General features: G+C 37.4%; 2 protein-coding genes across 15 annotated transcripts in view; one reads left to right on the plus strand and one right to left on the minus strand.

Moving 5' to 3' along the window:
* Window positions 1–990: 990 nt before the first annotated feature.
* LOC137244089 (alpha-2-macroglobulin receptor-associated protein) lies at window positions 991–3,017 on the minus strand. Its single transcript, XM_067772630.1, has 5 exons — window positions 2,644–3,017; window positions 2,359–2,574; window positions 2,065–2,275; window positions 1,414–1,775; window positions 991–1,355 (listed from the first exon to the last, which is right to left on the minus strand). Exons 1-5 carry the CDS (start codon window positions 2,905–2,907, stop codon window positions 1,227–1,229), a joined length of 1,182 nt encoding a protein of 393 aa, XP_067628731.1. The 5' UTR covers window positions 2,908–3,017; the 3' UTR covers window positions 991–1,226.
* Window positions 3,018–4,845: 1,828 nt separating this feature from the next.
* Window positions 4,846–12,655, plus strand: part of LOC137237757 (transmembrane protein 245) — a 53,431-nt gene continuing 45,621 nt past the window's right edge. For 3 of the 14 annotated variants that reach the window (XM_067761912.1, XM_067761905.1, XM_067761909.1), the window contains exons 1-5: window positions 4,849–5,120; window positions 5,176–5,405; window positions 6,877–7,421; window positions 7,500–8,081; window positions 9,939–10,479. In XM_067761912.1, coding sequence (XP_067618013.1) covers window positions 6,903–7,421; window positions 7,500–8,081; window positions 9,939–10,479 — 1,642 coding nt within the window. In that variant the 5' untranslated portion in view covers window positions 4,849–5,120; window positions 5,176–5,405; window positions 6,877–6,902. Of the gene's footprint in view, window positions 5,121–5,175; window positions 5,406–5,684; window positions 5,809–6,876; window positions 7,422–7,499; window positions 8,082–9,938; window positions 10,480–12,655 lie in introns of those variants that run through there. The other 11 variants (XM_067761911.1, XM_067761913.1, XM_067761910.1 and 8 more) reach the window with 8 other exon arrangements.

The following is a 12,655-nucleotide window of genomic DNA, read 5'->3' on the forward strand; positions in this document are numbered from 1 at the left end:
CGCAACCTTTCAGGTTGCCAGCGTAATATTAGCTTCTCCAAACCCAATTGTCAACCGCACCTATCCGCGGCGAATCCTGTTTCACTAACAGACGAGGCTCTGGCGACCCCAAGCTCCTCATGGAACTTAGGGGTGGGGAGGGAGGGGATGGCCTGAAGGTTTAATGTGGCCACATAAATCGTTCCCGAGATGGTCGGGCTAGCACCTTAATGGTGCTGTGGTACCGGAGCGTACCGGATCTGTATCCGGCAAAGGACCATCACATCGATAACACTCCCCAAAGCCTTCGGGGGGAGCAACCTTATCGCTACAACAACAACAACATCGATAACACTCCCCAAAGCCTTCGGGGAGCAACCTTATCGCTACAACAACAACAACAACAACAACAGGATCTAAATCCTTTGAGAAGTTGCGCGCGTCAAGCTAGACATAGTTGTGCGGGCGCTGTTTAATGAAGGTAGCGTTCTCACCATACCGATGAACACCGCGTCAAGTCAACTACCATAGAAAAGGGCTTGTTCCTTTTTTCTAAACAGGCTCGTCGCTCGGACTTCGTGTGTAATTCTATGAAAGGCTTCTCCCCAAACTCATTTGCGCTAGCATATAACATTGGGAGTCGGCATAAAACTTGTAGGTCCCACCAATTCGTGCGAAAAAACTGTAGAACAACTTTGAAGAGAAGATCGGCTTTAATCTTGTCGAAGATACATATATTAGTCCAAAATTTTATGATTATCCTGAAAATGTACCTATTATGTTGGTCCAGGACCCACTCGATAGAAGTAATCATTCACACCAACTTAAACTTACAAAATATGGCGCATTTTTGTAGGGAGGAGCTTTTTGCAGTTGTCGTAGTATCGTAGAGCTCCTCCAAGTAGGCTAGACTAAAGACGATATCCAACTATTATTCTTTACTTACTGTCTGGTGGTCTTCACAGCAACGCTGCCCTACTTCGCAGTATGTAATGCAACTAAAAGTATAAATTGTAGTAGTTTTTTTGTTAAATTCACATGCAACTTCATTTATAAACATCTATATACATTGTAAAAAACAAATGTTACAAAAATTGTATTAAATTAAATCGATGTATATGCAAAATTTGGCTTCGATTCAATTTTATCTTAAACCTAAATTGTTCGAGCTTTATATTGAAAGAATTAAAAGTATATTGATACATCTGGCGAGGACAAAGGAAGGCAAACCCCAAATATGGAAGACATTACAGTTCAGTGTGTCTGAAAATAGTTTTCTCGATTGTATCTTGAATTTTTTCCACCTTTCGAGTTTGTTTTTTTATGTGATCATCCATTTCATCAAAACGGCCAGTCTTATCCTTATGCTTTTCATCCTAAAATACAAGCATAAATTAGATAAAGATGTTTAAAATCATATTCTTACGTCATTACCTTATATTTCTCCTTTTGCATGGCATGTTCAACATGCAGATTGCGTAATTTCATTAAACGACTTTCGAAATGATGTAATTCGTTTTTAATTGAGCTCAATTCTTTCTCAGTAAAGTTGCTGGCTTGAGCTACACGCCATAGACCTTGCACTTTCGGTTCAATAAAATCTTGACTATGTGGCCCAGATGAAACCAAACGCTCTAAACGATCATAATGATCCTTAATTCCGTGATGATGTTGACGTAGTTTATTAATATTGCTTTCGTATTTTTTTAAATTCATCTCTGGTGTATTTATTTCATTGTCATTGAGGTCACCTGGAAGCATATTGGATATTTCTAGCTCATCTTCGTTAATAGCATCTGTGTAAGGAAGAAATAAAAACGATCTTACTTTTATTTCATTCAAACTTGATGAGCACTTCATATTAGGTATTATTATCTAATCGTCTCCCCAAATCTATCAAATATTAAGCGCAAAGATGCTGTAGTATCAACAACTGTTGTTGTACAAAATAAAAGCTTGAATTCTGGGAGTGGTAATGGTATTAGTCTAATTCACCACTCAGCATAAGCAATACGATGTCAACATTATAAGAGCTGAAAGCAAGGTTTTGCATGAAGATCTAAAAACCACCCAATTGGCACTTACTTTCATGTTTATTCACATCTGCGGTGCCAACATCTTCTAATAAACTGTAGTATACATCAACTTTATCCTGATGATGCTGGAACTCTTGCTTTAGCGAGTCGAGTTCTTCTTTAGTAAAACCAGATACTTCTGCTTTTGCCCAAAGACGATTTAATTTTTTATCTTTAAAAGCACTCTTATTCATGTGACTGTCGTCCGGGTCGTGGAATTTCTATTAAAAAAATTTAGGTTTTACAGATACGTGTTAATTACCTTATGATACATAATTTTTTTAGCAATTTCCTTTAAGATTACCTTATACGGCTTGACCTTATCCCTATCTTGCGTCTCATCGAAATGCTCCAGCAAGTCATATGTGCTCATTATACCAATTAGTTTCTGGCGCAATTCTGCCTCTTTGATACCCTCCTTATCTTTGTGCTGTGAGTTTAGTTGTTTCCAAGTTATTTCCTCCTTATCTTGGATTTTGAGTTCCATATATAAAGATTTCAGTTTAGGCTCTGTTAATCTCTAAAAGAAGTTATGACGTTATGAGATGAATTTCACTAGTTACTGCCAATTTACAGTTTATATACTCACATTCTGCGCCTTGGCCCAAACCAAATTTAATTTTGCCATACGAAAAGGTCTTTGGATATTACGGAAGTCAGGGTCATAGCGTTCCGTTGTAATCTTCCATTCCACCTCTTCAGAGTTGTCCTTCCATTTTGCATTTGTTTTTTGTTGCGGATACTTTTGCTCATTGGCCTCACGTGAATATTTCTTGCTGTGTTTTTTGTCTCCAATTGCGAAGTGGCATTGCATAAGAATTAGCATCACTACAATGTGCAGGAATAGTCTCATTTTTTATCTTAGCAATGTGCACTTTAATTATTTTTAAAAATGCCGACACAGAAATTTACGTTCCAAATTTGTGATGACACCCTTGCTTTTTTTTCATCGTTAATGAACATGGTCGATAACAGATTTTGTTTGGTTAATCGAATTTTTTATTTTATCATTCAATGCATGCATCAATTATGAGGTTCACTGATTAAATATCTAACATACGGGTGTATAAAACGCCAATTAAACTTATTTAATACTGTTTTCACACAGAAACTTAATGATCTCATTTCACCTTCTAATGAAATCGTAAATTTTTGGCTTTCACACAGAAGTAACTGCTCGATTAGTATGAAGGATGAAATGTCAAGCGAATAAAATGACAACGCTATATGACAGGCAATCATGGCGGAACGATAGAAGGCGGCAGCATGGTGACATACCCACAAACAAAAAAAATTCCATGTACTTGTAAATTCGATGGACAAATGTCAAAATCGTACTGCGCCGGTAGTTGATGTATCAAATCAAATAGAAAAGGTTATAATCAGCTGTTCGATGCGGCCACCTTGTATCGTTCCGCCATGCAGACAATGACATTTTTAAGCACTGAACACACCAAAAACTAAGAAGCGGAACGCGGCCAACAGAGTTGCATTGTGATAATTATAGATTCGAATTTTGTAGGGAAGATTGAGCTCAATAAGCGTCTTAATGTAGAAAACTGCCTTTATTATTCAATAAGCCGTCTGTGTGAAAATAGTATAACCCTAACGCCATAGTCGTAACAATAAGCATATCCATAACAATCTCCAATGTGATCGATTAATGGTGCCTTAACCTAAAAATTGTGAAAATTTCATAAAAATGAAGAAAACGCTGAAAATTACAAACATATTCCACACAAAATAACTCTCTAAGTCATAACGTATCCAAAACAATGAATAAAATCTACAAAAAGGTATTAAATTCACCAACTCAAATATTTTTAGGTTATGGATATGGCGAGAAACCAAAAACCAATTGGTTGGCTATGGTATGGTACTGGCGTTAGCGTTATCACTAATCACACACAGAAGATTTGCGAATTGCACATGTAAAAAAGATCAGCTATTTTTTATGGGCAATTCATACGTCATTTCCCTTAGCTCTTGTTTTTTCTCTCTTTCTTTCATTCGCTCAAGCAGTCAACTGTGACGTAGATGCGCGGAACGAAGCAATTTTGAACTTGTGAATGCGCAATCTGGGAAAGTGATTTGTGTAGCGTTATGGTATGGCACCATTAATCGATTACATTGTTTTCCATAAGGTAGTTTCGATTAGCTCTTTTATCTGGTTATGGTTTATGGTTATAAATCACCATTAATTGGCCCTTAATGGTGACTTATCCATAATCAGAAAAAACAGCTGATCGAACCAACTTAATGGAAATCAATGTAATCGATTAATGGTGCCATACCATAACGCTAAACCCATATGGTATGGCACAGCCAACCAATTGGTGTTTGGTTTCTCGCCATATCCATAACCTAAAAATATTTGAATTGGTGAATTTAATAACTTTTTGTAGATTTTATTCATTCTTTTGGATACGTTATGACTAAGAGACTTTTTTTTTTGTGGAATATGTTTGCAATTTTTACGTTTTCTTCATTTTTATGAAGTTTTCACGATTTTTAGGTTAAGGCACCATTAACCGATCACATTGGAAATGATTATGGATATGGGTATGGTTGCGACTATGGCGTTAGGGTTGAGGAAGGTTAATTGGCCCTTAAATTGTCAAAAGGAGATGGCAAACATAACATAATCTGGCCCTTAACGTGTAGGGGTCGATTTTTTATTAATAAATATATTCAATTTACCGTATTATTTTCCACACAAACACAAGAATTGTGTAGTTTTGTGTTGTATCTTTTCGCCCAAAACCAATCTTCGCATTTCAACGATCTGAACACAAGATTGTTTGTTGCTGTGGAAAAAAAACTAGTCTTTAGTTCAATCCATGGCGGTACCAAGCAGGGTGGCAGCACGGTGATATACATACATTCATAAAAAAATACGATGTTCTTTGTTTTTGTAAATCGTTGTCAAAATCGTAATTCGTTGGAAGTTAAAGTATCAAAGTTTATTAAAAAAAGTACCAATCAGCTGATATCTCCAGTCACCTGCTCCTCGTTCCACCATGGTTGTTATAACAATCCAGTGACAACCCCAAACTAAGCTAATAAGTAAGTGGATGCTAAATTAAGTAAACAAAATAAAATTGTATAAAAACAAATTTAGTTTTTTGCGAACTCGATTTGCAGACGTGCTGAAAAAATATATTTTAATAAGCTGGAAATTAAAAAAAAAGTCGTATAAGTTGCAGCATATCTACAACAAAGTGAGCATATTGCAAATCTTGGAATTTTCGTGAACCAGCCAGTCAAACGAGTGAGTTGTTGCCTCATTTTTTGGAGAGAAGAATAAGACTGACGTCATCATTGGGAGTGCATGCTGTTAAATGCGAATAGGTAATTAGCCAAGTCAATCCTTGGAAGCCTTCTTATAAATCATTAATTGGGAAGCTATATTGATTTTTCATGGGCCAAATATACCAATTTCTTTAAAATAGATAAGAGCTGTGGTCATAAACATAAACGAGCTAGGTCATCAGCTGCGTCAGCCAACTATTTATCGCTATGCGTAGCTATTTTTAGATTGATTACCATTTGCTGCCTTCTATATTTTTTTTATTGCAAAACGGTGAGTCAGGCTAGTTGATATTGATAGTAAAATTAATCTGTTCGTAGCTTTTTTGAATACGTAGCTCTCCTGCTACAACAAGGCCTTCGGGGAGTGTCTATCGCCACAACAACAACAACATAACACTCCTCAAAGCCCTCCAGCGGGTTAGGGGTTTAGTATGTACCCGCGGTAGGTATGCCTCTCGTAAGAGGTGAATAAAATACTAAATAGATTTAAGATGTTGTGTAGCGCAACCCTTTCAGATGTTGCCAGCGCAAAATAGAGCTTCGCCAACCCAATTGTCATCCTCACCTATCAGTGGCGAATCTTGTTGCATAACAGCCGAGGCTCTGGCGACCTCGAACTCCTGATGTATCTAGGGGAGGGGAGGGCGGGATGGCCTAGATGGTCGCATGTGATCATACCAAATCGTTCCCGAGATGGTCGGGCTTGGTACCGGAATGTACTCCCCAAAGCCTTCGGGGAGTGTCCTTATCGCTACCACAACAACAACTCCACAAAACCTTCGGGGAGTGTCTTCATCGTTAATACAACAACAACATGGTCCTTGGCCGGATGCAGATCCGGTACGTTCTGGTAACAAGCACCATCAAGGTATTAGCGCGGCCGTCTCGGGAACGATTTGGTATCGCCACATGACCTTTCGTTCGGAGTCGGCATTAAACAAGTAGGCCCCGTCCCGCCAATTTATAGGAAAAACTAAAAGGAGCACGACGAAAATTGGAAGAGAAGCACGGCCTAAAATTTGTTCGGAGATTATCGTGCCTTACATTCATTCTTTCAATCCGCTGGGGTTGTGATATGTACTTAGTTCCCACTGTTGTATTATATATTTGGTTAGGTTAGGGACTGCGAGAGCACTGTTAGAAATCTCCTGCTACATGATGATAGAAATAATAGTTCTCTCTTTAATTGGGACCTAACAGATTCTGACCAATTTCCCAAAACCAAAATATCTAAGAGTTCAGGGAGTTAAAATGTATTCAAAGAACTTTACTCTAAGCACAGGCCCGGATTCATGTCTGGCAAGATACTGTTTCTTAAACAGCATTTAGAAAATGCTTCCGTCATAATAATACGAACATTAAATTTAAATCCTCGCTAAGCTTTCATAAAGCCGCTTTAAATCTAACCTTACCTAGTACTGCTGCTTGGAGATTGCTTGGAAGATAAATTTAAATTCTTATGACACATATCTTACATATTCACATAACTATATTTATTTTTTCATTACAGACCATAAACTGTAAACAATTGGCAAAATGAATCGCTCAGACTCGATCAGACGTGATCGCTCCTTCGATAGCGTTCTCAACAGACTAATGCGCATGCGTACGCAAAATCATGAAACCTTCAAAGCGGCCATGTACAATTTTCTCATAGCAGCTGGTATTGCTGCGTTTGTTGCTGTTTGCATCATACTCGGACCATTTGTGCGTCCGCTGCTATGGGCTTTTCTAGTCGGAGCTGTACTTTTTCCTTTTAAAAGGCACGTAGCACAACTGTTAAATGGTTGGTTCGAACGTCTAGAATATCGAGACTCCAATGTAATGGTAGCGATATGTTTGTCACCCTTCGAAGCAACCGAATATTGTGGAAGTTTGTTTGTAAGTTGGTTACACGAGCACTGGCAGGTGTTGACAGCAGGCATAGGTGTGGCTACATGTATAAAACTTTTAATGTTATATGCGCCGAAAGGTTGTCTATGCTCCTTCTGGCGTTTTGTAGTATACTCACATGGAACATTTGTGCAACTGATAGGTTTTCTAAATATATACACGGTAACTAGTAGCATATGATTAACTATTATTTATCTCATATAAATATATAAAATGCTGTATCTGTTTTCTATTTTGCAGTTAATTGCAATAATTGCTATCTATTTAACATCGGTTTATTTTCTGTGGAAACCAGAAAATAGCACCAAATTCACTATGGCTGGACAATCGTTATGGCTAGCAATAGTTGGTTACGGTTGCAGCTTTTTAGGCGCTTTACAAGTACCTGCTTTCATTTTGATTATGTTATATGCAGGCGTTTCCATTATTTATCATATGCGCACGACTGAAGAGACTAGCAGTTCTATAGAAAAATTTAAGAAATTGTTGGACAAAAGTGATTTTGAAATGTCTGTTAATAATATCAGCATAAAAAAAAAACAAAGTTTGCATTCTGATGCAGAAGATGTATCGTTGAGCGAAACTATAGAATCTGTAGATACTGTGGAATTGGTGGAAGATAAAGATGCGCAACGCTTAAGTGATTTATATTTTAAATTTCTTTTGTATGCATGTGTTGCAACATTTTTATATCGCAATGTATGGATGTTTATATTGTGCGCTATACCTGTTTCGTTCCATCTGCTACATACATTAAGTAATGTGACAGGATTTACAGCATTTATATCGAATACACTTAATGAGGCCTACGAAATAGTGAAGGTATGTACAAAATGTATCGAAAAAGCCCAAAGAAGCCTATGCAAATATCTAATAAATTGTCTTCATAAAAAGTATCCCTTTAGGTTTGCGTTTTTCCGAAATTGCTTGACCTGCCTTTATACTACCCGCGCTTTAGAAGAACCTAGTGAGAGAGGTCGTTTTTGGATCGTTTGCTAAGAAGGAGTGTTTTTGATCCAATAGTCGAGATTGGATGATCCTAGTTAGCAATTACACCCCTATCTAGTTTGAAGTACACATAGGGCACAACAAGCTCAGAAAATGTTTCAATTGATATTTCAGTTGAAATTTTCTGTAGTTCAAATGATGTAAATTCAGAACTACAATTGTAATTTTCTGAGCTACAATTGTAATTTTCTGAACTTCAAATATAAACTCTGAGTGTCAATTGAAATTTACTGGGCTACAAATGGAGATTCTGAACTTCAATTTTAATTTTCTAAACTTTAATTGTAACTTTCTGAACTAAAACTGAAAACGGTGAAGCTAAATATGAAAAGTATGCCGAATAAAATAATACAAAGAGCGCTGCTAAAAATGCAATGTAACTAGCATTGTTTACTATATAGTTTGGCAGCTTAAGTAGAGGTTATGTTGCGAATAGAGTGGAAGGCAGTGGACTAGGCAGTCGAATGTCATATAATGAAGGAATGGTGTTCGGAGATTTTTCGAAGTTAAAAAAAAAAATGATAAAAGCTTTAATATAAATAAAACTATTGTTTTAATAACAACAAAAGCGCCATATATATTCTGTATACATAAATTTGTAAGGATTATCTCACTTTAAAATTTGAATTAAATAATCTAAAGTTTTGTTTTGAAACTGAGTCGAGAACTGTGCGTGTGAATGTGCGAATTTTCACCGATCAGCTGTTAGTTGCGCTACTTGGTAAAATTTACAATGGTAACTAGGCTCTGTTGATGCGCGCCTGTAAATATACTACACAATTAGCATCGAAAAACATGCTTTGTGGATTGCATTCCAAAAGCAATAGGTATTTAGCATTGCATTCTCCAAAAAATTATATACGGCTTTGCATTTGCTACGTAATGGCAAATACGCAACCTCAAAAACCGTAGTTTATTTTTGCTGATGCGTTGCAAACATGTGATATAAGTTATATATATGACCGATCTCTACGATTTTTTTTGGACAACATTTTTGTAATATATGTAAGCATTGCTTGAAATTCGAAGCTTCTATCTGTTAAAATGGGGCAGAGTTACGTAAGTACCCTTATACTATTCTTTCAAGTGGCGTTGAGTTTGCTCAAATATCACTTTTTTCGCTGAGATATCACATTTTGAAATTTTCATGTTTCTAAATTTTCCTACACCTACATGAAAACTTAAAAATTCAAAATTTGAATGAAGAAGACTTGTATTTAAAGATGCCATCCTTTAATTTTGGTGAAAGAAAACATCTGCTAGGCTACATAACCTCAAATATGGGCAAAAACAGTGTTTTTTGCACTTTTAGGTTAGGATATCTCGAAAACCAGAGCTGATAGAGCAATTCTGTGGCCAGATTTCGATTCATCGCATCAAAATCCTTCGAAAATATATAGGCCCGTTGCTGGGTCTGAGATGCTGTCGGCCTGTGTTATATTTGCTATTGCCGCGTTTTCAATACCAAATGCACAAAACTCTAAACTGCCTTATATTGTTCTTTTAAAATAGGTAGGAATTCCAAACTTTTTTTTTTACCCACTCTACTGCTCATCCTAAAAGAAGAAAGGTGGAATCATATCACTCGCAAAAATAATAATCCCATCCCACTTAATTCGGAGCAATGCCAACCCATTTTATCAACCTCCATTTCATTTAATTCCTTTGCAGACTTGGGCCATCGAACATCACTCTGCTGTATTGCCACTTTGTTTACCTGGCGTACTGGAATTGAATTATAAAATTAATGCAATAATACGAAATGCATTGAAATCTTCCGTCGATCTCGTCACATCCATACTAATGATTATACTCATGCTTTTGATAATTGTATTTATGGGAGTATTTTTTTGTGTTAATATCTATTCGGAAACAATAGAAGTGGCTTACTTAGGAAAAGACCTCATAAATAAAACAATTACGGATCGTCCAGAACTTGTAGACATATTACCTGAGAATATACAATCTTCTTTGGATGATGCATTGGATAATGCACATCATTATGGACGAAGAAAAATCGAAACATACATCGATGATTGGTTATCTGAAGCGGATACGGTGCATGCTGCAAAATTGAAGGAACAAATTTTAGATGTATGGGATCGGCTAATACAATATTGGATTGATGTTAATAAATCCGATTCTACATATGGTCCGAGAGTGCCAACAGATGCGCTTAAAACGACATTTGGTGAGATTGTTGATAATCCAGGTAAGTATTAACTCATAGACATGCCAGTGTTGTCATATATGATTGTCTCTACCTAACCCCAACACTAATATGAGATCCAATGAAATGTGACAATCGTAACCTTGGGATGCAAAAACCAACTACTTTACACATTGCAAATTTAACACACTTTTTACTAATACATACATACATAGCAATGCTCACTTAACTGCACTAATTTGCACCCATAAGTTAACCCACTTTTGAAAAAGTTCAAAAGTCGTTAATAGTAGATTTTAAAATTATAAGTAATTCAAAGGTGTTGTGTGGCGCTCCATCTCATTACATACTTAATACAAAAGTTTTAGTTTTCAATACAATTTATTAAAATTTATGAACATGTTCTACCGTTTTCACACAGAAACTTAATCCAATCACAATTCTATTTAAGGCCATAATTAAGTTTCCCTTTTCATACAGGGCCAGGTTCAGCTGCATAGAGGTTTACGCCGATCACTTTATCGGCGGCGGCGGCGTGGACGGCGCGCAGTCGTACGCCGGCATTCTTACTTTAAAAAGCTTAATTTTTCTATTTAAAAAGGTTTTGTTTGTATGTATTTAAGGAAACCAACGTTTTGGCCATTTCGGAAAGATCTGGTGTTTTTGCCAAAAACTCTCGCGGATTGTTCCAAAAATTTTAGGAGTAGCTCCTTGCGGAGAGACTGTTCTTGGGTCATTTACTCCAGGGAGCCTTCGAACCTAACCCCGGTCTAAGGGACTGGTACAGCTACGTCTGCCGAAAAAATTCAAGTACTTAAAATGGTGGGCGGCGCCGTGGTGTGATGGTAGCGTGTTCCGCCTACCATACCGAAGATCCTGGGTTCACGCCCCGGAAAAAGCAACCTCAAAAACTTTAGAAACAAGTTTTTTCAACTAGAAGAAAATGTTTCTAAGCGGGGTCGCCCATCGGTAGTGTTTGGCAAGCGCTCCGAGTGTATTTCTGCCATGAAAACCTCTCAGTGAAAACTCATCTGCCTTGCAGATGCCGTTCGGAGTCGGCATAAAACAAGTAGGTCCCGTCCCGCCAATTTGTAGGAAAAAAATAGGAGCACGACGCAAATTGGAAGAGAAACTCGGCCTTAGATCTCTTCGGAGGTTATCGCGCCGTACATTTTATTTTTTACTTAAAATGGTCACACTTTTTTTCCGTATGTCTCGTGCAAAGCATAGTTTCACCGAAGGAGATGTTCTGGGCTTACTCCTAATGCTCGTTGTCGACACGATTTCTTTACATCATTTGTGGCCCCTTGCTGGTCACGCACAAAGGCGACTTACGGTTGCTATTAATGGTCTTTCAATACTCACGACTCTCTTGGCTCAGTTTTAACGATTAGCACCAACGCTACCCTATTGATGAACGCGCCAAACTGTTTTTTTTTCGACTGTTTTAAGACCTATAAATCCCGATGTGTGAACAGTAGCAATCCTGTCTACCACCAGTCGCTACCACGCCTCCGGCCCTCACACCACATGCTATCACAGAAGCTATAGGACTACGACTTCGAACTCATACCTTCGCAGACGTCACTTCCCCAGAAGCTCTAGGTTTAACTCCGAAGACTTTCTAAAGATTTTTTTTTTCGCGCTATGCTACCCAGCACTACCAGAGAAACACCTTGAAACGCTAGAGAGTAACTATTCGGCCAAGGATGCCGCTCTCGAAATCATAAGCAGTCCAAGTGGATGTCATTTCGTAACTCATGGGTGAAAATATTATAATCCTACATAATTTAAATTTACAAGGACCCTGGATAAATTTTTTTAAATGCAGACCAAAATTTGCAGATGTTTGCATTCGAAACATTGATTTCAGTAGCCTTCGTTAAACCAAAACGTCATTTTAGAATAAAAGTCGACCGATTTTAAGTTGAAAGATGTTAAGGTTATATGCCCAGTCCAAACTGTTGTTTTCCGGCCTTTTGATACAAGAATTCATTATGAATAACCGCGTAGCATCAGTTTTTAGAATAGTTCGACTATCCCCTACGTTAGGGTAGCAGAACACCACTTTTGCTTCACCACTTTGAGTGTTCTTGCGAAGGATAAATCCTCACCTGGTAAATATGTATATTGGGGCGAATGTTGACATCACTAGGCTGTTAATAAATAATCGCAACAACAAAACACAGCAAGATACATTTTTTGTGAAAATCTGTAC

This window comes from Eurosta solidaginis, chromosome 1, assembly GCF_040869045.1.
Source record: "Eurosta solidaginis isolate ZX-2024a chromosome 1, ASM4086904v1, whole genome shotgun sequence".
NCBI classification, from domain to species: Eukaryota; Metazoa; Arthropoda; class Insecta; order Diptera; family Tephritidae; genus Eurosta; species Eurosta solidaginis.

Coding starts and splice junctions, on each gene's coding strand:
- LOC137244089 (XM_067772630.1), bottom strand. CDS start 2,907: ATGAGACTATTCCTGCACATTGTAGTGATGCTAATTCTTATGCAATGC. Junction 2,276..2,358: donor ATAAGGTCAAGCCGTATAAG/GTAATCTTAAAG, acceptor TTTTTTTAATAG/AAATTCCACGACCCGGACGA. Junction 1,776..2,064: donor AGATGTGAATAAACATGAAA/GTAAGTGCCAAT, acceptor TTCCTTACACAG/ATGCTATTAACGAAGATGAG.